The sequence below is a fragment of the Crocodylus porosus genome, unplaced genomic scaffold, assembly GCF_001723895.1.
Source record: "Crocodylus porosus isolate Cpor-Errol unplaced genomic scaffold, CroPor_comp1, whole genome shotgun sequence".
Taxonomy (NCBI): domain Eukaryota; kingdom Metazoa; phylum Chordata; order Crocodylia; family Crocodylidae; genus Crocodylus; species Crocodylus porosus.
This window is the reverse complement of record NW_017728943.1, coordinates 1,284,385-1,308,777: the sequence shown is the minus strand read 5'-3', so window position 1 is coordinate 1,308,777 and position 24,393 is coordinate 1,284,385. Positions and strand designations below refer to the sequence as shown.

At 45.9% G+C, this 24,393-nt stretch overlaps 1 protein-coding gene across 1 annotated transcript in view; it reads left to right on the top strand.

The window, feature by feature from the left end:
• Nucleotides 1–14,153: 14,153 nt before the first annotated feature.
• The window catches only part of LOC109319135 (glucagon-like), a 13,386-nt gene continuing 3,146 nt past the window's right edge, over nt 14,154–24,393 (top strand). The window contains exons 1-5 of the mRNA XM_019548652.1: nt 14,154–14,242; nt 18,185–18,276; nt 18,948–19,094; nt 19,415–19,537; nt 22,835–22,927. Coding sequence (XP_019404197.1) covers nt 18,203–18,276; nt 18,948–19,094; nt 19,415–19,537; nt 22,835–22,927 — 437 coding nt within the window. The 5' untranslated portion in view covers nt 14,154–14,242; nt 18,185–18,202. The remainder of the gene's footprint in view (nt 14,243–18,184; nt 18,277–18,947; nt 19,095–19,414; nt 19,538–22,834; nt 22,928–24,393) is intronic.

Below are 24,393 nucleotides of genomic sequence, written 5' to 3'. Positions count from 1 at the left end.
CACCAAAACACATGTGTAGATGGTGACCGGGGCTGGCTGAGGCATGAGGGTGCTACAGTGTGGGGATTGCCTGCTGGCTAGCCCCACACAGCAACACCCTCATGCCACAGTCAGCCCTGACACTACCCGCCACCGCCACCCAGACCCTGGGGCTGACCCACTGGAGCCTCTGCCAGCCCAGGGCTGCTCTGCCCCAGTTTGAATTGCTGTGATCCTGTTTGTATAAACACTGTACCTGGGAGCATCTGACTCTGGTGCAAACTGTGCTAGAGTATGTTCAGTTGGGGTAATTGCACGTGTAGATGCACCTAGTGGGTAGTGGTCTGGCCTGGGACTCAGAATATTTGGGTTATATTCCCAGCCCTGGCAATAGTATCCTAGCTGACCTTGGGGAAGTCACTTCAGGGTTCTGTACCTCAGTTTCCCCAAGAAATAGGGATAATGATTTTGACCCCACTCTGTAAAGTGCTTTGAGAGCTACTGATAGCACCATTTAATAAATATTTGCCATGAAACAGCCACTTTTATCTGAGGATTTCAAAGTGCTTCATGAACATTAGGACTCTGATTCTCCAAGCAGTAGTGTAACTAGGGGTTGGCAAGTGGGGCACCAGACCCAAGCACTGATTTAGAGGAGACACTAAATAGCAGCCCCCAGGGAACTCTCATGGCAGGGGGGCTGCTGCAGGAATCTGTCTCACAGGTGCAACAGCCCAAGCCCATGCCACAGCACCAGAGAGCAGTGAGCTTCTGCAGTAGCAAACAAGACGCTGTGCCCCGCACCCCTTTTCATTCCTGCTCTGCCCATGGTTCCAAAATAGCTAGCTATGCCCCTGTTATTAAAGCACTAATCGATCTAAATCCCATGGCATTCAAGTCATGCACCCAGCCCCGCACGCTGACTGCATCACCGTGACGCCCCCCACGAGGACCTTCCTGGAGAGGTTCCTGAAGGACGCCGTCCACAACAAGTACGCCAGTGACCTGAAGGCCAAACCCGACCAGGGCAAGGTCTTCGACGTCACCTCGAAGTGGGACGCTAGCAACCACTCCATGTCCAGCAGGAGCTTCATGCGCTTCGCGGACTGGCACTACCTCCACTGCGCCCGCCTCAACTGCCTGCCTCTGAATGGGGCCGTGTGCTTCGGCCACCGGGACAAGAGGTGCCGATGGTGCGGCTACGCGGCGGAGACCCTCCCCCACCTGCTGTGCAGCTGCAAGCCGCACGCCAGAGCCTGGCAGCTGCGCCACAACGCCGTCCAGGACCGCCTGGTGCGGGCCATCCCAGCCGGGGCGGGGGAGATCTCCGTGAACCGCACCATCCCGGGCTGCGAGAGCCAGTTGCGCCCCGACATCGTCGTCACGGACCACAAGGCCAAGAAGATCGTGATGGTGGACGTCACCATCCCCTTCAAGAACCGGCGCCAAGCCTTCACCGAGGCCCGGGCTCACAAGCGGGAGAAATACGCCCCGCTGGCCGACACCCTGAGGGGCCGTGGCTACAACGTGATAGTGGACGCGCTCATTGTGGGGACGCTCGGAGCCTGGGACCCCAGCAATGAGAGCCTCCTCCGTGCCTGCCGCATTTCCCGCCGCTACGCCAAGCTGATGCGTTGCCTCATGGTGTCCGACACTATCCGCTGGTCCTGCGACATCTACGTGGAGCACATCACGGGCCACCGCCAGTACACCGACCCCTCCAGACGAGCCGCCGGCGGACCAGACCCAGAGGACGACGACGCCTGAACCGCCCCCCCGCTTCGCTTCGCTTCGCGTCGAGAGGACTTCGCCGCCACGGATGACCCCGCCCCACCCGAAGAGGACCCCCGCGATCGGACTTTATGGACTGAGACGCTCTCTCCGAGCCACTTCCTCCAACATTGCGGACCACTCTAACGGGTATGTGTGTATCTATCTCCTTTCCCTCTCAGTGTCACGACCACCCGATCCCCTTCACCCTTCCACATCCCCCCACCCCCGGGCTTAGTTGGCTAACATTGTACAGTATGTAACCTAGTCGCGTTCCCCTCCTCTCCCCCATCCCTCGATTGTTAGTCCCTCGCTCGGGCGCTTTGTATTTCCATCTCAGCTTTGTCATCTTTTTCCTGGATTCCCCATCCAAAACATCTACTAATAAAAGTCAATCTGGACTCACTGCCAGATCCTTGTGGGGCAGGTCCAAAGCTACACTGCAGATGGCCCTGATTTCTTTCCACCACCATTCAACATTGCCCACATGTTAAATCTACTGTTCTCAGCACTAGTGCCTTTATGCCCAGTGCACTTCTCTGGACAAGCTATTTTCAAAGCAAGCAGCACTGTAGCCAGAACCACACAGCTATGCTGATGAGCTTGTGTGTAGGCTAACTGGCCTTGTCACACAACAGTGCTAACTACTCTGCCCTGAGTAGGCCCTGCTAGGTTGCCTTCAGGCCTGATATTGGTGGAATCAGCAGCAGAGCTGGGAATTGAACTCACAGGTCCCATCTCCTGGCCCAGTGCCTTTGTTTTTTCTCCCTCTTCACTGTTATTTTAAGCTCTTTTTGGAGGTGGAATCTGTTTGCTTCACATTCATGTAAGTAACTCTTTGTATCTGCATATACCTTGGCTTGATCAAGCTGAAAAAAATTGGGCCACATCATTCCACCAAAGCGTATTCCTTCATGGGGACATTTAGGGGGAGGTTAAACGGCTGGTCCTTTGTGAGATATAAACAGAGTAATGGCTGGTGTGCCCTGATATCAGATACTCAATCAAGTAATGAGCAAGAAATACAAATGCTCACACGGAGCTTGTCCCAGCATTCTGAGCCTGCGCTTCTTGTGGGCAGGATGTACTAGACTCTCAGGGTGCATCTGATTTTAGGTGCTTTAGCCCAATTTAAGGCACATTAAGGGCATGTGTCTACATGCGTGTGCCCTTAATGCACCTTAAAAATGGTGATTTTAGGTTATTTGTGCCTAAATTTGATACCTACAAAAGCATATTTCAAATTTAGGGGCAAATAACTAAAGCACACGTTAAGGCACATTAACGCTGTGTATGGACTGACTTGAGACTAACTTTAGTCCCAAATCAGTCTGCACACACAGCATTAATGCACTTTAATGTGTGCACATGTAGATGCAAGCTGAGACATCTTGCTTTCACCATTTACAAGGTGAGGCACCTTGCTTTCACTTGTGAGGCTGAGTCTGGTGTAACACTTAGGTAAGTAGCCTTAGGGAAAATGGTGCCCTTAGGGAAAATGGCACCCTGGATGAGCTTGTATTTTGGCACACTTTTTTTGAGCTTAAGTATGTAGTGGTATTAGTGAAAGTTTCAGAAATAAAGCCCCATGGATAGCTGCTGGGCTGGATCAGGAGACTTGCTTACCCACGGGAAAACAGAGCTGCTCTTGTGCGGGAGTAAGGTGGGCAGAGTGGTGCAGGTGCCACCCCACCTGCATGTGCCCAGGCCGGTTCCTTCTGAGCAGCAGCTGGAGGCGGGGGGTGGGCTAGGCACTGCTCCTCCTCCCTGGGGCGGGGATTGGCCAGGGTGTGGGGAGAGTATTGCTGTGAGCACAGGTTGCTTACACGCGCGAGTGCATGTGTATGTGCGCGTCTGTGTGGCACCCCCCGATCACAGCACCCTAGGGAGCCACCCATGTTTCCCACTTGTATTATTAAAAATATATGTTGTTCAGCTATGCTTCTGGTCTATAATGGCCAATAAATAGTGTATTCTTCTTTCTCTGCATACCTCCATTAACTTTCATGTTCAGAGGTTTGGTGGCTACTCACACCTGTTTTCACTGGTAGTGGGTCTGGATATACCACTTAGGGTTAAAGTGCACAATTGTAAAAGGTGAGTGGATCACATTTTGTATCCCCTGACCCTCCCTCCCAAAACTGTGAAGGCACCCAGCATATTGCTAATGCAAAGCTATGCAAAGGTCAGAGAAAGGTCAGCACTTACTGTTAGCTGTTCAGCGCTCTGCAATGGGGTCACCCTCAGTTTTAGTGCAGAGTCAATGTCTAAGTAGGAGGAGAAATTCCAAACAGGAATCTTTTTTCTGGCTCAACAACCTCTGAAGAAGAAAGTGCTTGCAAACTCAAGTTTCTATAGAGGGTGCATATAGAAACTTGGTAGCCATAGGTAACAAATCTGAAAACCTCAAGCCTATGTTTTAGGCAACATGTAGAGGACCAATGAGTGACCCTTGGTAGTGGTGGTGAAGGAATGGTGTTTGACATCCGTCATTAACCAGAGCCTGTCACATAACTACAGTGCAGCCAAGAGGGGGCTGCCTCAAGTGCCGACTATGAGGGAATGCCAGGATCGTCCTGGCTGGGAGTCTTTGCCATGATAGGGGCAACCCTACACTGTCCCTGCCCAACCATAAGAGCTGTGTAGGGCAGCACTGCACCAAACAGTGTATCTGGAGGGTGAAGGGCATGTGGACTAAAAAGAATTGTGCTCCTCTGTGCCTCTTCCCCCTTGGGGAGCCGTTGCCAGAGCAGACATAGCCCTATACCCAAAATTTATGTACAACAGGATCTGCTGCACCCCTTACCCCCCCATCCCAGGTGAGCAATGAACACCATATGCCACTGGCCAGAGCAGCAAACCCTAGCAGTGCTCCACAGCAGCAGAGTGGCAGCAACTTGTGTGCAGGCCTCCCTACCCAGCACCTACTACTTTGGCTGGCACAGATAGGAGAGGCCCTGGAGCCAGAGCAGCAACCCCTGTCAGTGAGAAGGACCAGAGTCCTCTGGGGCGGGCCTCCATACCTGCCACTACTGGCTGGCATAGGTGGTAGAGCCACCACATGGCAGCCACTGGTGAATAATATCCCTTTCTGGGCTAGGTTCTAGCTGCCCCGGGTTAGTTTTCTAGTAGCTGAAACTTAACTGTTTTGGGTTGTAAGTGAGGAAGTTTGTTCACTTTAGAGCCCCCAGTTAAAATTTGTTTTTCCAAGCTTCGGGGTCAGGGGTTTGAACCAGATTTGGAACATTTGTCTTAAACCCCTATGTGCGAACCCAGCCATGAGCAGATTCAGGATTTCCTAAAGGGGCTGTGGCACACCACCCGTCAGACCACGGGGCATGGAAGGGAGGGGGTGCTTGTCCATTCCAGGCATCTCAGTAATAGCATCAGTTGTGAACTGCATCATCTTCAGCTTCTCATTGCATTCAGACTCTCTGCTTATGGAGCCTGGAATCCCAAAGATCCTACTGTCTCAGGGGCAGCCTCTAGTTAGATTGTCCTCTTTGCAGGTTCCCCAGTAACTGCATAGAGGCACTCATGAGGCAAAACTGCCTCTTCTTGGAGGCTGGTTTATTAAAATAACTTCAGCATTCAATAGCAATTCACTTCAAATCTTCACAAATGATTTTCTGATAGTTAGGTCCTGCTGCCTGGTTCCTACAGGTTCCTTCTTCTATTAAGCCTTCTGCTGCTGCTTCCTGTGGGTACTCACCACCAGATCTTTTGGCTGGCTGGTTCAGCCAGCCCCTTTTCTTATCTTAGGTCTCTCTTCTTATAGACTAGCCCTTTGTTATATGAAATGCGCCACTTCCAGGCTTCTGTTGGGTGATCCTAGGTCACTTCACCTTCCTAAAGTCTCAAACCTTTAAACAGGTGCTGGAGCATATCCATCTGACTGTGGAGTGCTGCAGAAAGTTAACAGGGGTATAGGTTGTAGCTGGGTTGGTCTAAGGACATAGCCAGACAAGGTTCTTTAGGTAAATTCAATATCTTTTATTAGACCAACTTTACTTTATTATTTAGTGTATTAGTTGGTCTAATGGAAGATATCAGATTTACCCAAAGAACCTTGTCTGCAGAAAGTTGACAGCCTTCATCTATAAGCAATGAGGAGGAGAGGCGCAACTGAATTCTATGAGGAGGAGCAATGAGTCCAGGACTCAGGTGGAATTAGTCAGGGGCGACATGGTGGTGGGGCCATTTCCCAGCAGCTCAGCATCTCCATTGCCTCCTATCTTTGGAGAAAGCTTCTGTTTATCTGCTAATTCAAATGTGTATTTAAGGCTGTGGCTGTTTGCCCCATCAGAATGCTAAGGGGCACATCCCGACCCAGGATGGCAGGTGAAAGATTTGCTGCATGACCTTGGCTGTGTGGTGTATGGTTCTACGAGCGATGACTGGAAAGCAGAATAAGGTGTCCAGAAAACAAGAAAACTGAGCTGGGCTGATGCAGGGTGTCGGAAATGGTATCCATTCACTCCCCTCACTGCCATACTAGGCTGTAACCTGCATCATACAGGTTGCTGGGTGCCTAATAGAACATGATGCCTACTAGTACACTTTGCTAGAATAGCTAAAAAATTCAGGTGGCTAAACCAACAGGTAAAACCGTTGCCAACACCATACCAAGGAGGGATAGGGAGCCATTGTGGGCACCACTTGTCAGTCATGATTCTTCTTCCAGTTGTAGGAAGAAACCTTGGCCAGAAAATAAAGAAAAGATACCTCTGGCCTGTTTTGCACCAGAGTTTTACCTGAGTTTCTGCTTTAACAGTTGAATGCTTAAATAGCTGGATGTCTGGATTATGGACTGGTTGTTACCATCCAAGAGGCAGATCAGGAATATTTTACAAGGCATGAATATTTTACAAGGCATAAATCTTCCCACTAGAAACTACCCTCCATTTCCACATAGATTACCCCATTGGTCTCTCTATTCTTCTAATAAGTGTCTTATTTTTTTCCTGGGCAAATACAAATTCTAAATGCAAACCAATTAACCACTCAAGTTAAAGGGTTCCCAAGTAGGCTGGGGGATCCAAGCTGATCTTTTCTGCAAATCCAGGTTTCAGTGACTTGCCCAAAGTCACACAAAGCACCTGTAGCAGAGCAGGAAATTCAGCCAAGACATCCTGAGTCCTGTTCTAGTGCTTCTTATCTCTTACTATATTTACCTACTTTATGGAGTTATCCTGGGGTTTGCATAATGAATTTTTTAAGGTGATCTAAAATCCTATGGTATGGAGGTGTGACATTCTGTTATCAGAGCATACAAAATATTAAGAACGATGCTTGATCTCCAACAGGTACTCTTTCACTTTATAACCACACATTTAAGTGACTCTGAATCAGGGCTTGAGTTCCTATATAAAATGAACTGTTAAAATGATAAAACTGCACAGAGTGGAAAACAAAGCAAATAACACACATTAAGGTTTTGTTTAACATGTATTTTATTTTTTTAGTAAAGGAAGGAAGAAACATTTCAGAGCAGCACAACAATTCAAACTGGATCACAGGTACATACTCTAAAATAGCCATAGCTCAGAACAGCAGGTCAGCATTTAATGTTGCTGGATATTTATTTCACCCTATTAACTTTACATCCTACAGAGCCACTTAATGAAGGGAAAACAAATGTGCTGCACTTTGGAGAAACAAGATATCTGAGTTGGCTAGGAGTCTGGTACTCAAAATACACTAATAAAGACATTGGGATAAACTATTGTAGTTTATTGATTGGCAACCAAACTTGTACAGCAAATTGGTTATTTGTAGCTATTTAGCACTCCATTGCATAATTAATATGATGATTAAGGTGGTTGCCCAGCTTAAGGCAATAAAGGGGACTGGCTTTCTTGAGTAGCTGTTAGTAAAAAGAATTATGCCCTTTTCCAGGTTAGTTTTTGCTGCTTCCTAAGTGGACTAAACTAATCCACATAAAGGCATTCTTAGAAAAGTTAATCTGAATTAACTTTTAAAGCCGATTAGTTAGATTGCATGACTATATCACTTTTATTGAAGATTAAAGTGGTCCTAATTCAATTTAGCTAACTTTATTTCCAGAATGCATTAAGTGAAAGTGAATTAAACCCACTTCAGTTCTGACTGTGAGTGCTTACACAGGGGTACAGGGCAGTTTAGCTAATTGAAAAATTCACACCTTCAGTTAATTCATATTAATTTTCCTAATTGTCCTTGTGTAGAGAAGCCCTTAGTGTGGAATAAAATGAGAACACAAGGAGCTATGGAGGAATAACTATAGGTTATTTCCTTGTATGCAAACTTTTAATCTGTGGATCATTGGTTCAACTCCAGGCCAGATGTGCAGAGAGGACAAATTGTTACCATTTGGCTAATTAACAATTTGCCCTCCTTACACAGTCTGTCTAAGGTTCTCAGACACACTAAACATCAAGACCTCAGGACCCTCTTGAAGTAGGGAAACTGGAACAAAGAGAAGTGAAATGACTTAAAGAAGTTCAAACAGTAAGTTGGTGGCATGACCTAAAGAAAGAAACCAGGAGATTGGAATCCTGGGAGCCAGCACTGCTTTTTTCTTACCCTTTCCACCACTACCAACTTTCGAATACTCTGAAGGCCAAAAGCAGGCCTTTGCATGGTGCAATATGGAATTGCCAGGCAGGTTGCAAAACCTGATATAGCAAGTCACGATATGGAATTATAAGCGCAAACAAGGTATTTGAAGAAGAAATGTAAGACAAAATTCATGCCCATTGGCTTGCTAGGGTGGGTTTTAACCCCCTAACTTATACTAATACTTTATTATAGTATATCTATAGTAGGGCTCACCTAGGTTCAGTATTAGAAAACTAAAGACTAGAATAGCAGGGATTAGCAAGAGTGGGTATATTCCAGTATGTTGTACCACTATCCATCTAAGCTACCAGCTTGTATTGCAAAGTCTTTCTCTGGTTTACAGTAAACACTGCTGCCAGCAAAGTTATGTCATGTAGGAGTGTGATTCCTTTATGATGTCATTATACTAACAAAAGGTCCCAGTGGACTTGAAGTGATGTCACTTAAAAAAAAAAAGGAGGGAGAGAAGTGTTCTTGCAGCTAAGCCACATTTACGCTAGTGTTGTGAAGGGGCTTTACTGGTAAAGGAACACTAGGGTATTGTACTAACAAAGTGTCTCTAGCTTGGAGGCAACTATGCCAAGAAAGCTGCTGTCTGCACCCAGAAAATAAAACCATTCCTATGAACACACCAAGCTATCCCATGCTTCTGGGTCTTGCTGACTGCCACATGGGGCCAGGAAAAATATTTTTTTCCTCTCCTGCTTTTACGTGTCAGGGTTTTTTGTTTGTTTTTTTCGCTTTCTCAGAAGCACTGGGTATTGGCTGCAGCCAGGGTTGGGGAGTTTAAGTGGGGGATAGCAATGCTGCTGGTGAGACTTAAACACAGAGGTTCCTGGCTAGAAGATCCTGTGCCTCTATTCAGGGTCAGACTGATTGCTATATTTGGGGTCAGGAAGGAATTTTATCCTATGATCATATTAGTACGGACAGTGGAGGTTTTTGCCTTTCTTTGTAGTGGGGACATGACCCTCTTCCTTGTGTCTTTCAAGAATACTTTAGCAACCATCCCAGCAGCAGGACATTGGCCCCCATTGTCCCCTTTCTTTACCTATGGCAGTTTAGGGTATTTTGTCTTGTGGCTGTGTTTGACTGTAGTTTTGCTATTAGATTAGACAATGGATTTGTATGGGATGGATTGGATAGGTAGGGGACTGCACTACTTCAGAAGTGGACAATTATTTTGGCCAGAGGACCACTTAGGGAGTTTGGGTGAGCTGTCATGGGCTAAGTCAGGACCCCCTCCCCTGGCAACAGCTCACCCAAACTCCCTAAGTGTCCTTCCAGCCACTTAAGGAGAGGTTAGGGGAATCTAACCTTTGTTCCCCCTTTCTCCTTGCAGCCGCACCCCAAGTCTCCAGCACACAGCCAGGCCAGTGCCGCAATGTGTTACCGTGTACCACCTTGGACCACATGGGTACAGCTGGCATGGCTCCTGCCCAGTCTGGCTGTGTGCCAAGGACTCAGGGTTGGAGAGAGAGGACAGGGGGAAGGGAGGAAACAGAGAGCAACACTGGCCCAATTGGGCCCAAATTACCCATGGCTCCCAGCTCCATTCTCTATGCACCTTGCCTCAAGTCTCCGGCAGGCAGTCGGGTCAGGCAGGAGCTGTGCCAGCTGCACCCATGTGGTCCAAGGTGGTGCGTGGGAATACTGTGCAGCACTGACCTGGCCCAGCCATGTGCCAGGGACTTGGGGGGCAGGAGAAGGAGGGGAGGAGGGAAGGGGTGCAGGGAGGAGGGAGCTGAAGGTTATCTGGACCTGGCCAAGCCAGTGCTGCACTGTTCCCCCCTTCTTCCTGCACCCCTTCCCTGAGTCCCTGGCATGCAGCCAGGTTGGTGCCATACTATGTTCCTGTGTGCTGTTTTAGGCCATGTGGGTGCAACTGGTACAGCTCCTGCCCAACCCAGCTGTGTGTCAGAGTCAGGGTCGTGTAGAGGCTGTGCCAGCCACTCCAGCTGTGCCCACGTGGTGCAGCCTGAAGTAGTGCATGGGGACACAGCATGGCACCAGTGCCCATACCCCTACCAGGTCCCAGCCTGGCAGAACCCAGATAACCCATGGCTTCTGGCCCTTTCCCCCCTGCACTCCCTCTCCTACCAGCAGGGAGAATCTTACCTGAGCTTTAATGTGCTGGGCATAGGGTTGGAGCAGTGAGCAGACAGCCCCAACGGGCAGAAACCTGGCCAGGAGCTCAGCACCCCTTGCCTTGGAGCTTACACTGGGGCCTGGGGGGCAGGACAGGCAGCTGGGGAGGAGAGTGGTTGTGGTTGTTGTTGCTGCTGGTTGACATGGGGAAGGGAGAAGGGTGAGAGGCACATAAAGCCAGGGCAGCTGTGTGCGGGCTACAATTCTCCTTCACAGGAGCAGCTGTGGGCTGTGTAAAATCAGCCCACGGGCCATATTTTGCCCACCGATTGGTTAAATGACCTGTAGAGGTTCCTTCCAGTCCTACTTTTCTATGCTTCTATCACTGGTAATTGAGCAGTTGCACCAGTGTAATTGCTTCAGCTAACACAGCTGTGCTGATCCAGGATCACACAACTTTGCACCCTTGCCTGACAGAGCCCTGTCAGTATGTATGAGCAATGTAGACACAGCCTAGCAGGATCTGCTGCTATAGCCACAACAACAATCCCCTTCAAGCTGAGGCAGGGCCTGAATTTCTCTTATGGCAGCCAAGACAAACTCAAGAAAATGTGACCAGTATGGTATTTTAAAATAAAAATATGTATTTCCATACCTGGGATTTCTGTCATCCAGGGAGATGATATAACCGCCTATAGCTACAACAAGGATCTCTAGTATTTTAACTGGCACAGTAAAAGCAGCAACAGTCTCATCACATAGGCAACCTAGTCTGCAGAGACCCCAAACAATCACCCAACTGCTTAGTAACGAACATTTAAATGTCAAGACAAATCCCTATTTCTTCCCTTAGGTCTGGTCTACACAGCCTTTCATACAGTAATGATGTTGATGTGGAGTGTGACTTTATATTGGTGCAGTTAAACTAGTACAGCCCATAGTATGAACACAGACTAGTGTAAATATTGCTTATCCCAGTATAGCTTACTCCTTTCCTGCACAGTGTAACTGAACCCACATAAGAGCTTGTAAGTAACCTAGAGGCTGCTCTAAGTTATGGAGCTCTTGTATAACTGCCTACTGGCCAAGAATAGCTGCAGCACAAAACACTCCAGCTACACCTATGTCTCTCCCTGGGGCCACAGGGGCTCTTCTCAATATACAGGGCTGCACAGGAAGGCAGATTAGGGTATCCTGCAGCATCTTTGTGCTGGATGAAGAACTTTTTAATGCAAGTGTAAAGGAGAGAGAGACAACCAGACATAACCTGAAATAATTCTTTCTGCGAGGAAAAAACATTTCTGATACAGCTCTGTCTTTCCAGAGCTAAAACTTGCCCAGGCTCTCCCTGTCTCATATTTGGATTGCAACAATATCCTTTTCTCTGGTCATTTTGAATGTAATCCTGCACCGCTTGGATCCATTTAGAACATTCTCTGAGCCTGCTCCTTTGACCAGGTCACCCCTCTCTTTGTGCCCTGTCACTGGCTCTCCCCTATCTATCACATCAAACACAAGCCATTTATCCTTACTTTTGTGGCCCTTCACAGCCTACCCTTACTCTTCCCCATTCAATGCTGAGAGGGTAAGTTCTAGCTCTATTAGATCCATGACACAAGCCTCCATCCTTGTTAAATTTTCAACCACCTGCCTTCATGCTTTCTTCCACATTGCCCCTTTTGCTTCCCATAAACAGCTGCACAGTCACTCCATTGTTCTCCATCATATCCCTCCTTAGAACTCTTCTTTGCTGTGATGCAATACAAAAAAAAATGTCTAGGCTGCCAGTGTGTTGGTGATGCCTACCTGTCATTTTAACGGGGATCATCTGTTTGAACTTTTCTGTCTCCTGTCTTAGATTGTAAGCTCTTTGGGACAGGGACTAGTTTTTTACCCAGAGCTTGCACAGCATTTTGTAAATGGGATTCTTAGGCTCCTTCCAGATATTACATTTGTTGCAGGTTAAGAATGAGTGTCCTGCAACTTTTTGGTAACATGCCACATATTCAGACAAGTTATCCTGCAATAAAAATGGCAAACCAGCAACAAAGATGTTCCACATTCAATGAGTATTTTTAATGCACAATTTTATGTGGAACATCTTTGTTTGTGGTTTGTATCTCAGTCTAATTTGAATGCATGACACATTAAAGTTCTACCATGCAGCCTGATGCTGGGTGCATGGTGGAGTTTAATCTTGTTGGTGCAGGCGAAGCCCAATATAGTTCCCCCTGCTCAGAGACATTTAAAGCTAAGCTGTGCAGACTAATGCTGGGATGTACTGTGGAGCATGAATTCTGTGTGCCCCCAGAGGCTGGTGGGGAACAGTGACTGTCCACAGGCAGCGGTGGCGGTGTCAGCAATGGGGATGTGTTGGCAGTGAGTGGGGAGCTCTCGTAGGCAGCCACTGTGGTGTCAGCAGTGGGGGAGGGGGAAGGGGGCAGTGGTGAGCATCAACCACTGGTCAGTGACCACCTGCAGATGCCACCAGCAGTGGTGGCAGGCAGTGGCAACCAGGGACTGCCCACAGACACCACCGGTGCTGTTGTCAGAGGTGGAGGGGAGTGGCGAGTGGCAACCTCCCGCAGGTGCCACTGGCAGCATCAGCAGCACTTTTTGCAGGGGGTGCACATGATATGGAGCTTTAAAGGTCCCCATGCAGGGGAGTCGATTGGTTCTCCATGCACAGAGACATCCTCAATTCCCCAGCTGTCCACAGCCTGGTGTGCATAAAGCTGTCAGCATGCATGCTGGTACCTTCCTAGCTCCACCATTCATAGATATCTGTGGTGCCAAGCTATCATGAGCATTCATGCTGCCAGCTGCATGCAAGCTGTGGATCAATGAGCTCCCCAATCCACAGCCTACTTGCCACAGGTTGTACATGTACCATTTCAAGATGCAAGGTGCAGGCAGCTCTGTATCAATGGGCTCCCCAATTCACAGCCACCCATGCTGCAGACCTTCAAACAACTATGGCTTCTGGGGCTTGGGGAACTTCCCAATCCACAGCTACCTGCACCTTGGCACATGTGCAGCCAGCTGCAAATGTACTATGGGTTAAGGATCTCCCATTAAAGGCACCACAAATGTTTACCAGCTTACATGCAATGGCCTACACCTGTTGGGCGTGGGCAACTGGGTATCCAGGAGGTCTCCAATCTCCAGCTTCCTACTCAGGTGAAAGAGTACAGCCAGCTGCATGCTCTGACAGACGTGATTGGTATCTGACTGTTATCACAGAGTCAAACAATCATTCATTCTGCCATGGATGTGATATTTTTGGGGAGTTAAAATTTGTCAGATCCTAATTATGGTATTTAATTAACATTTGGAGGGGGCCTTAGGCACTTACAATTGGCTTTAGTGAAATGACTCCTACTTTACCCCAGTGGAAAAGAGAGGAGAATCAGACCCACTGCCTGTAGAATCATCACCAGCTACCATTTGCATTTGCCTCAGTGTCTCAGTTCTGGCAGGTGAAAGGTGGTACCATGCAGAATTTAAGATCACATAGTTTATGACATTCATATTATAGCCCTAATGTGAGTTAATTCTTAATGCTGTGATATTGCAGCGCTTAATTACCATTAATGTAAACACCCGTTAAAAGGTTATTTTCCTGCTCAGTAGGTCAATGGACCTAATGGAGCTGATCTAAGTGGGTTTGATTTACTCTGATTAGGTGACTAATTTCCTGCTTATTTCATGGAAATAGAGTTGGTCCATTGTACCTGTGGAATATAAATAGTCCGAAGAGCCTCAATTTGACACCAGGACCTACGGAAATCAGAGGGTCAGGAAGGTAAGAAGTATGATTCCAATCTCCCTCTTTCTCTCTCTCTCTTTTTTTCTTTGAAACTCTTCTCTAAATTAATAGTGTGGAGGCAGGGAAGGTAATGTGAGTATTGCAGGTGGAAGGAGTTTTAAAAAGGAGGTTGTACCCATGGTTAACCATCTCTTGATGTGGCTGAAGAGCTACGAGCACGTTCCTTGTCGCAGCAGAAGCAATGCTAAAATTGCTCTGACTGAACTGGAAAAAATCAGCTAGGTCCTTACAATTTTGAAAAGGGAACATAAGATTGATTCAGGTTAGGAGCTGTCACTCAAGAAATCTGGGGTTGGATTTTATACCTTCAAGCGGTTCAGCACAGAAGAGACAGTCAAAGGGACTGGGAGGGGAAAGAGGAGATGGTGAAGCCTGGGAGACTATCATCTTGTGTGTCCTTCCAGTTTTTAACTGTTTGGGGTGCCAAAACATGCTCATGTGTAATGAGGCAGCCTGGGAGGAGGGGTATGCAAATTATGAGTCTCCCCAGTGCTGCCTATGGTTTGTGGTAACAGCTAGAATACATCATGGCCTTACTTCTTCCCATGATAAGTTTCTTCCCTTAGTGTACCTCCAGAAGGCTTGCAACTGAGGGCTATGGAGGGCCAGTGTTGTGGGGGAATTCTCTGTCATTCTTTTATATGCTATTTATGGCTTCTGTATGTCACCAGAGCAGTCCTATGTGACTTTGGCCATGGCATTTAAGGGTATATTATACCTTATGCTCCGAGCCACACAAATATTGATCAATTTAGTGCTAGCTTGGAGTCTGGAGCAGTCACACCTTTGGTCTAGAAACCTTCTCTGATTGTCCCCAACCTGCACGGCTGTGACTTGCCACTAGAGACCTGGTGACTAGGGGCAGGAGTAGGAGCTGTAGGAGTTCCGGGGATGGAAAGTTTGTCCACAAAGAACAGGAGGGTGGGGGAGAGACCACTGCATCCTGAGATACTGGAGAACTTCAACTTGAATGGCACATCAGTGTGGAGTAGCCACGTGTTAATAGAACAGGAGCTGGCTTGTGCAGATCAGAGATAATCCTGCCCTGGAGTGGCATAACTTTGAGCTACATAATGAGTGCTTTAAGCTACTTTAAGGTATTAATGTGCAGATAAGGGCTAAGAACTCAGGAGCTGCCCAAAATTACCATGTAACAGGTCCAAATTGCTCTGCCAGAGAGAGTTGAGAAGGAAAGTGTTCACTCAAGTCACACAGGTCAATGGGTCTGGTCCAAATGGCACATAGTCCACTGGTACTCCTTCTTGGAGGGCCACCACCTACCCATATGGGAAGGCTTAGCTATAGACATACAGCTGGGAAGATAGTCTGGCAAATGGTATGCTGCATGGGGATGATGGAGTCCTGTTCATGCCCTGTGCAATGCATGGTAGCATTGAAAGCTTTCAGATTCAGAGCCTGAGATCCTCCAGTGACTTGAGACCCAAGATGGAAAGGACTAATCTTGCCATATTGTTAAAATAATTATGTTAACATCAATGCTTATTTTCATATGCCTCTTAAGCTTAGAACTTTTTTTCCTTGCTTGAGTAAATTCAGCATCATTTAAGAATACTTTAACACGTTCCCTCTCTTCCCCCCCCTCCCCCCCCATCAATTCTAAAATTCTATTTCTATTTTCTCTAGACAAAAGATTCCTTTCAGGTACACAAATTTTCTTCCACCAATTTAACTATTTTCAAATCCATTAACATCCCAATATGTGCAATCAAAGTGTTTGAAAGAGGGAATAGTCACTGTTACTTAAACCCTCTCTCGCTCCCTCTAATTCAAAAAGCTTTAAGAGTTTACTGCCATTTACTTCTGTAGCTTGCACATCCTTATTTGCCGTACTGTTTTGGATGCAAACATTTTAGGGTGGTTGTCCATCTTCAGTGAGCACAACACCTTTGATTTAAACGCTGCTAAGTTGATGGTGATAAATGCAGAGGTCTTACATCAAATGTATTTCTTACTAAAAGGACTGCAAGAAATATTTTTAGATGTCCTGATTTCCTAGAAGTGAACACTGTGTGAATTACAAAAACATCTAAAAAGCATCTTTGATTTCCACAATTTTTGTAAACCACAGTGAAGCCTCTAATCTTGTGAAAATATAAGAATAGTGAGTCATTATTCTTATGGAGTAAAGATATGCCCATGCATAAATGATTGCAGGACTGAGCAATTAAATTCTGACATACCTTTTCCATCCTGATATTTATTTTGTCTTTCTTACTACTGTGGCTATTGATATGAAAACTCAGCATTGCAAAAATTCTAAAAATATTTAAAAAGAAAATGAAATATTGTACAACCAAATCTATTTTGGAATGTGTTTGGTTGTCTGTATAGTGAAAAAGCAAGAATGTTCTTGAAAAGTGTTTGCAGAGCTAAGTGAGTCATTCAAAGGGGTCCAGTGTGTGAGGGGTAGTGAATTCAAATAGGGACAAGGTCACACGACCTAAAAAAGCAATCTAAGGTGAAAACATCTTGGGGAAGGATCCAGAGCTGGATCCCATTAACGGAGTAATCTGTTGGAGGCTCAGTAATGAAGCCTCTCCACTAACTTCAGTGAAGTTTGGCTCATGTCCTTATTTAAAGTCTGATCATACTCAATAAAAACATTCCATTGACTTAAACAGAAATCTGATCAGGTTCTTAATCTCTGCAGAAGTGTTATGTGAATATCGAGATAAAGGGCCGGTCCAACCATTAGGCGATTTAGGTGGTCGCCTAGGGTGCCAGAATTTGGTGGGTACCAAAATTATATGCAGAACAAAATAACAGGAGCATTGTTTTAAATAACAGCCCTGGCTGGCTATGGCTGCACCTTGGACTAAGACCTTTGGTTTTGTAAGGGGAGAAAGACCTCTGAAAAGATCTCTGAGGATAGAATCAACCAGCATCACAGCTACAGCATCACAGCTACAGCTCCTGGTTACCTCCACACAGCTACATCAAGGGATCAGACATGGCTTTAAGTGCACCTCACAGCTCTCTTACTCCCCTCGTGATTCCTACCTTTTCAATGCTCAAGCGGACTTATGACAAGAGCATACTGCTGGCAACGTCATCCTTAAAGATATATTGGAGCTGAGGTACACAGTTTGCCTAAGGCGCCAACTACCCTTGGATTGGCCCGGTCAAGATACCATTATAAGTGCCTGATCCAGAGTTATTGAAGGCAACAGAAATACTCCCACTGCTTCACTGAGACATGGATCAGTCCCTAAAGTGTTGAAGGTGTACAGACAGGGATGGATTAAGATTCGCTGGAGCCCTGGGCCTACCCTTCCCCTGTATTCCCCCGTCTCAGGGACCTCAACGCTTACCCTGCCCCCACAGCTGCACTGGGGTGAGGAGCCGCTCCTGGCCAGGTACATGTAGTGCAGGCCGAGCTCCAGGGTTGGCCCCTCGCCCTTCAGTGGCTCAGTCTGGTTGAAGTGGCACCCAGCAAATAGCACCTGGCAGCTATGGCCTGCCGCCCTTTGTGGTCACTGGTTTCATCTGCACCAAGCATGGGCCCCTGGGCCTGGGCCCAGTTGGCTCATGCATTAATCTGCCTATGTGTACAGAACCCTTTTGCTAATCTGCAGAAAGCCAGTATATGTGCCTCCAGGGATTTGCACTCTCCAGTGAATAAGATGGTCATATTGTAAATGAAAGAAGTGTATTACTGTCAGCCCTAGGGAAGTAATCAGCATTAGAAGCAAAACTCCTGGAAGCAAAAGTGGTAGGGATCACACCATACCTCAAAAGGGGAAAAGCAGAGACACGGATACTTGTGTGACAGTCACATATGTACATGTGCACAAACCCACTTCACCTTTTGGCCCACTATTCCTGTTGTCATACTACTTCCTTCCTGCTGTGCATGAAAAGAATTAGCCTTCTGTGTTGCTTTCTGTCTTTGATTAGAGAAAACAAGTCAGAAAAATGCTGGCCTTGAAAGTTCTCCCCCTCCTCCTTGCCTCTCTGAGCCTCGTTCTGACAGAGGAGAACCGCACCAGGTAAGCGTTTTCAGTACAGTGTTCCAGCTCCTCCCTGAGATCAAGGAGAGTTTCATTGACTTCTCTGGACATATCACTTCCACGTCAGACTCATAGTCTTCCAATGCACCTGAGATAAGAGTGTCAATGAGAGCTTGTACATATCAGTTGTAAGGGGGAAAGCCAGACTAGAGATGGTAGCCAAGTATCAAGACCTCACTACAAATCTCATTGTACTGGTCTAAGGGGAATGAGCTGCAAGTGAACCAGGAAGAGAACAGAGGCTGGTCAGGAACAAAATGGAGATTTCCTTCCTCTGGATGAGAAGCTAATAGGAATTCAACAATCTGACACTTTGAAACTATAGAGCAGTTACATAAAGTGGGTGAGTATAATGTATGTAGCCCCTGACCTCTTTAAGACTGTGATACTGCCTCCTCTCCCCCAATATGTATGAATCCCATATAAGTTAGTAGGAGTTACTGTATCCTGGTGAGAGGGAAGGAAAGAAGGAACAAGGCAGCCACTAAGCACCTTGTGCCTATCAAGTTATTGAACCAGTTCAATAATCAATTGAAATATCTCTAATGACAGTGACCAAATGGGGCAGCCACCTCAAATCACAAGCAAGAGCCTTTGAAACATTCTCTCTCTCTGTCCATTGCTAACTCCATCTCCCTTCTTTTTCCCAGTGGAAACATGAAGAGTCCCAGCAGCAGAGTTTTGCAGAGACGTTATTCTGAGGCCATTTTGGCTAGCGATTATAGCCGTACCATAGACAACATGATCAAGAAGAACTTTGTGGAATGGTTGCTGGCCAGAAGAGAGATGAAAAATGAGTGAGTGTGTAGACTTTTTCATGCTTCTATTAACCAAGCTTGAGGCTACTGAAACCTAAAGATGATGTAGAGGCTGGGATAGACACCAGTGATGAGCCATGGGCTTATTTTGTGAATGCCAGGAAGTGTCTCTATCCAATGGCCAGACAGCAAGAGTCTCGCCACTGTCAGTACCCAAGGCTTCTTATGTGAGGTTGTAGTACTGCTGGTAGGTGGCATGGGGGATGCGGTGGAAGGGAGTCAGATCTTAGGAAAGAGAAGCATTTTAGCCCCCCCTAGTGGAGTCCAATGGTCACTTCCTCTGAATTTTGCCTTTTCAGTAACGCAATTGATCCCTACAAGAGGGAAGCTGAACCCCAAATAAACAGCTATGGCTTGGAGCTGGGCTCCCAGCAAGCTAAGGACTTCTTTGTCTGGCTTCTAAAAAACAAAAGAAAGCAGAGGTAAGATATACAATGTAAAGAGCTACTGAATTGTGGAAGAGTCTCCCAACTGAAGGGCAAGATCCCTGTGCTTGAGTCTCTTGAAGCACCCTTCCAGATGATAAAGCAGCATTAAAAATTAGACCTGGTCAAAACCTGGAATTTCTATTCTACATGAAACTCCATCTTTCATTATTTTCTTTAATCCTGAACTTTAATCCCTGACATTCTGAAATTTCCCATTAAAGAAATTCTGCAAAAACGATTTTAGAAATAACAAAAATCCCTAATTGAAATATTCATTCTAATAAAGTTCATTTTTATAATACAGGGCAGTGTGGCATAAGATAACAGTAGTTGAAACAAGTTTAAAAGAGGCACTTCAGCTTTATCAGAGTAAAATATTTAGATTTTATCAGAATGAAATGTTTAAATTTTTTCTAAATAAAACTGATGCAAAAATTCCTGAAAAATGTTCTGATTTAATCAGATCATCATCTTCTGTTGGGGAAAATATTCCACTGGTTTTTTTCCTTGGTTTTTTGGTTTTTGTTTTCTTTTGAACTAGCTCTATAAAATACAAGGTCTTGCTTACTAATAAAAGCTAATAATATTGTGAGAGAAAGGGATGCTATCTAGTGTCCATGGAATTACACAATGGAGTCGCCTGGCTGATCTAACAAGACTTTTTATGTCTAACTTTTTCTGGTTTATGCCCTTTAATTGGCTTTTTTGTACTTGAGTCAACTTGGACAATGAAAACAACCTAGTTGGTTGCATAGTCTGTCAATTGCCAGTTTCACATTTTAGAAGGCCAGCAATGACAAACTTTTGTGTTTTAAAAAAATTATGGAAACAGTGATTTTATTTTATATTGATAATAGTGGTAAATGTTATTATGATTATTGTTATTATAAGAAGATGATTTTTACAAGGTCTCTAATAGGGTAGATTTTAACTAGCCCTAATGTAGTGTCCCAGGGAAATAAACACTCATTACACTGCTCTTATAAGTTTACTAGCATCTTTGCTGTACATGGCCCTTGAGTCATGACCAAATAATTGAGAAGGAAGAGAACATGGAGGAGAATGGGTATAGCTATGGCTCTACTTTGCGAGCTCACCAGCCAGCACAGGGGCATCTCAAGCACTCAACCACCAAGAAACCCAGAGTCACTAGTCACATTGGAAAATATTTGCCCGTGTCTCTAATTAGATTCTTGTTCAGGTTGGTGAGAAAAACCTGACACTACTGAAAGTCCTGCTGAAAAACAGAGCGCCGCTTGTGAATTCTGAACACAAATGTCAATTCATTCCACCTGTAGTGCTCCATTTATAAGAAGTAGTTTAAGGATCAAGCTCTGGGGTGTCAGAGTTCATGGAACTCCTTAAATCCTGTCTATATACAGATGCTGCACCAGATTCTGTTCCATCAATTAGGCATCCAAGTAGACTTGGGCACCTCACTATGATCCTATTCCACCCTGTTCAAGCCCCTGAAAAATCTATTTATGCATCTACCTTTGTAACCTACTGGCATCAGACCATTAAGCCAGACTCACAGAAAAGCAGTGAGAAGGAGGAGCTGCCCACCTTTTGCATTAACTGTTTTTCAGGGGGTTGAACAGGATAGAATAGGATCATACTTGGGCACTAAGTCCACTTCTGCACCTAACAGGAGGAGTAGAATCTTGCCCATATTTGCTAGCAGGACTACAAAGAGGAGAGCTGATTTTTGTGTTAATGCAAAGGGCTTGTCATTCTGGAAAGGGGTTAAATTGCTTATGTTTCTTTTCTTGTTACAGTCAGGAGGAACACCCCCAGCCATTGAGATGTCCACTTCATTCCCTCTTCTTTCCTGAAGCTTTTATTTCACAAAAGGGAAGCCAGTTATTAAGATCAAAATGCCCTTTAATTTAAACTGTCTGTCACTGCTTATGGTTCTGCTGGGATGCTCAGACATCAACATAAGGGCTTCTATTAAGAAGGAAACAACTGGAGAATTGCCTTGGCTGCTGCAATAACCAAGGCTCAAAGCAGTACCTTGAGGAAAGAGACTGGAAAAGATAGAGAACCGTGAATCCATGGGGGTTTAGCTACTTCTGGTCCAGATTAGGAGTTATCTAGGAGTTTGGGGAGCAGAAAGAAGACGTTTCAAAACTATAGAGATCTAGAGCATGGAGTGATACAGCTAACAAAGAATAATGTAGCATAAGATAGTTGTAGCTGGAGAGGGGAGCTAGATGATATGCTCCTGCCTGGGGAGAAATGAAGCAGTTGCAGCCAGAGAACAGATGAATTTATACAAGAGCCAGAGGTACACAATTCAAATCAGGGTCCAAACTTTCCCACTGAGATCCAGGGCTTCAAATTGCATCCAGCTCTTATTTAGAGACAGTGAAGGACAAGAGGTACTGCATCCAGTTCTGGTCTCTGCACTTTGGGGAGGATGCTGAGAAGTTTGAGAGAGTCGAGAGGAGAGCCACACACATGATCAGAGGACAAGAGAACAAGTCTTATGAGAAAAGGCTGAGAGACATGGGACTCTTCAGCCTGGAAAAGCAAAGGCTCAGCAGGGACTTGGTGGCAGCCTATAAATATATTAGGGGTGTCCACCAGGAACTGGGAGAACATCTGTTCACAAGGGCACCCAAAGGGAAGACGAGATCTAAGGGTCTCAAACTCCAGGAAGACCATTTTAGACTGGACATAAGGAAAAACTTCTTTACTGTCTGAGTTCCCAAAGTCTGGAACAGACTCCCTACAGAAATGGTGCAAGCACCTTCAAGGCACGTTTGGATAATTATCTTGATGGGATCATTTGACCCCAGCAGACTTCCTGCCCCTTGGGTGGGGGGACTGCACCCGATGATCTTGAGAGGTCCCTTCCCTTCTAACCCTAACTTCTATGAAGTCTATGAAGTTCTCTTGCCATTGCTCCCTTATAAGCCAATCACTGCCAGTCTGGCAAAGTCTTTTCCATTTGACGTTGGAAGTGATATTCTCACTTCCAGACCTCTCCTCTGTGCAGACAAGAGGGCTGATCCTAAGTGCTACGTGACAAAATTGTCTGGTGAAGACAGAACCAAGACTGTAGAAAAGCACTGTGGCATGTGGGGAGAAATGGCTTGCTCTGTTTATATTCCAGGCTGGCTCTGTTCTCCAAGTCTTTCAACCTGATGCCTCTTAGTTGCCTGAAACAGAGCAAAAACATTTGCAACAGGAAGCAAACAGAAAGCCATTGTGAACAAGTTGTAGAAACAACTCGTTGAAAACTGAACTTTAGTTGAATTTAACTCTGAAGTGCCTTTGTTACAGTTTTGCTTTTCCAGAAGATTCTGATGTCCCAAAGGATGCTCTGAGCCAGGAGTTATTGGCATGGCTGATTTCTGCTGATCCCCTCAGACCAAGGTGAGGAGTTGTTGTTCCTATTCCCATGGTTTTTAATGCTTCTCTTCAGTTCTCTTTCTTGCCTTTGTACAAATAGTTGCAACACTGTGCTACTCTAGCCGCAGAGTTCAGATTTCTTAACCTAATATTCAGGGTCGGATGCTGAGCTGTGCCACCCGAGTGCCAGGTTTGGGGGCACAGCCAGAGGTGGTGCCTGCAAAGGTATGTTTGTGCCACCTTAAGAAGAGGGACAGGAGAATGACAGGCCTTGAGAAGAGAGATTGGGAACATCTGGTCTCCCTGCCTCTTAGCTCAAAAGTTAGGGGTGTTCCAGGAAATCAGAAGGTGGGAAATTCAAGACTGATAAAAGGAAATACTTTTTCACACATTGTATGATTAAATGGTTACTATAGGAAGTTACTGAGACCAAGAACTTACCAGGAACTCAAAAGGGGACAGGTGCAGAGAAAGGAGACTCGGATGATCATGGAAAATGGAGAATCTGTCTTACAAGAGGAAACTAGAAGAGCCTGTCTTGTTTTTCTCAGCAAAACACAAGTGGAAGAGACATCTGATCACTGTCTAGAAAAAACAGAGCTGGGGATAAACTCCAGCAAGGAAGTGGAGAGATTTGAGCAAAAGGATAATATTATCACAAAAATAAAATGGGGATAAACTGGGAAGGAATAAATGGAAAGTGAAGATTAGAAAAAAATGTTCTGACCTTTAGAGCAGTGAGGTTGTAGAACAGCTTCTTGATCACAAGAGCAGTTGCCCCCACTACCTGATTTTTAAGCCTCCCTGGTTTTTAAGATAGAGCTTGATCACTTTATGAAAGGGATATATATGATCTGGTGCTCTCAAGAGCAAAGGACTGGACTCAAGTCTATAGAGTCCTTCCCAGTCATATATTCCTTTCCAAAAAGGGACAAGCCACTTAAAGGAATATTAAGGCTATGCAAAGTTACCATCATCAATGATGGCAGATATTAAGCCTTCTGTTTCAGAGCTAAGTCCACTCCTAATGCAGAGGTGTCTAATTCACCCCACCCCCCAGGCCAGATCTGGCAGGGGGACTACTAGCCACAATAGGGTGAGTAGTAGTGGCACAAATTAACATAACTGTTGCTTGCCCCCTGTTACTGACATGTTACCAGTGGGGCAAGCATGCCCTGGATTCTGGTAGCAGGCCCTACCCCTGTTTGCCTCTTCCCCAAGTTCCCAGCTTCACTACCATCCTCATAGGTCACGTGATACAGCTCCATAGACCATAGAATCATAGAATCACAGAAGTAGGGTCGGAAGGGACCTTGTAGATCTTCAAGTCCGACCCCCTGCCTGGGCGGGAGAAAAGACTGGACTCAAATGAGTCCAGCCAGGTAGTCATCAAGCCTCTTCTTAAAGATCCCCAGGGTAGGAGCCACCGCCACTTCCCTAGGAAGTTGGTTCCAGCTCCTAGCCGCCCTAACTGTGAAGTAGTTCTTGCG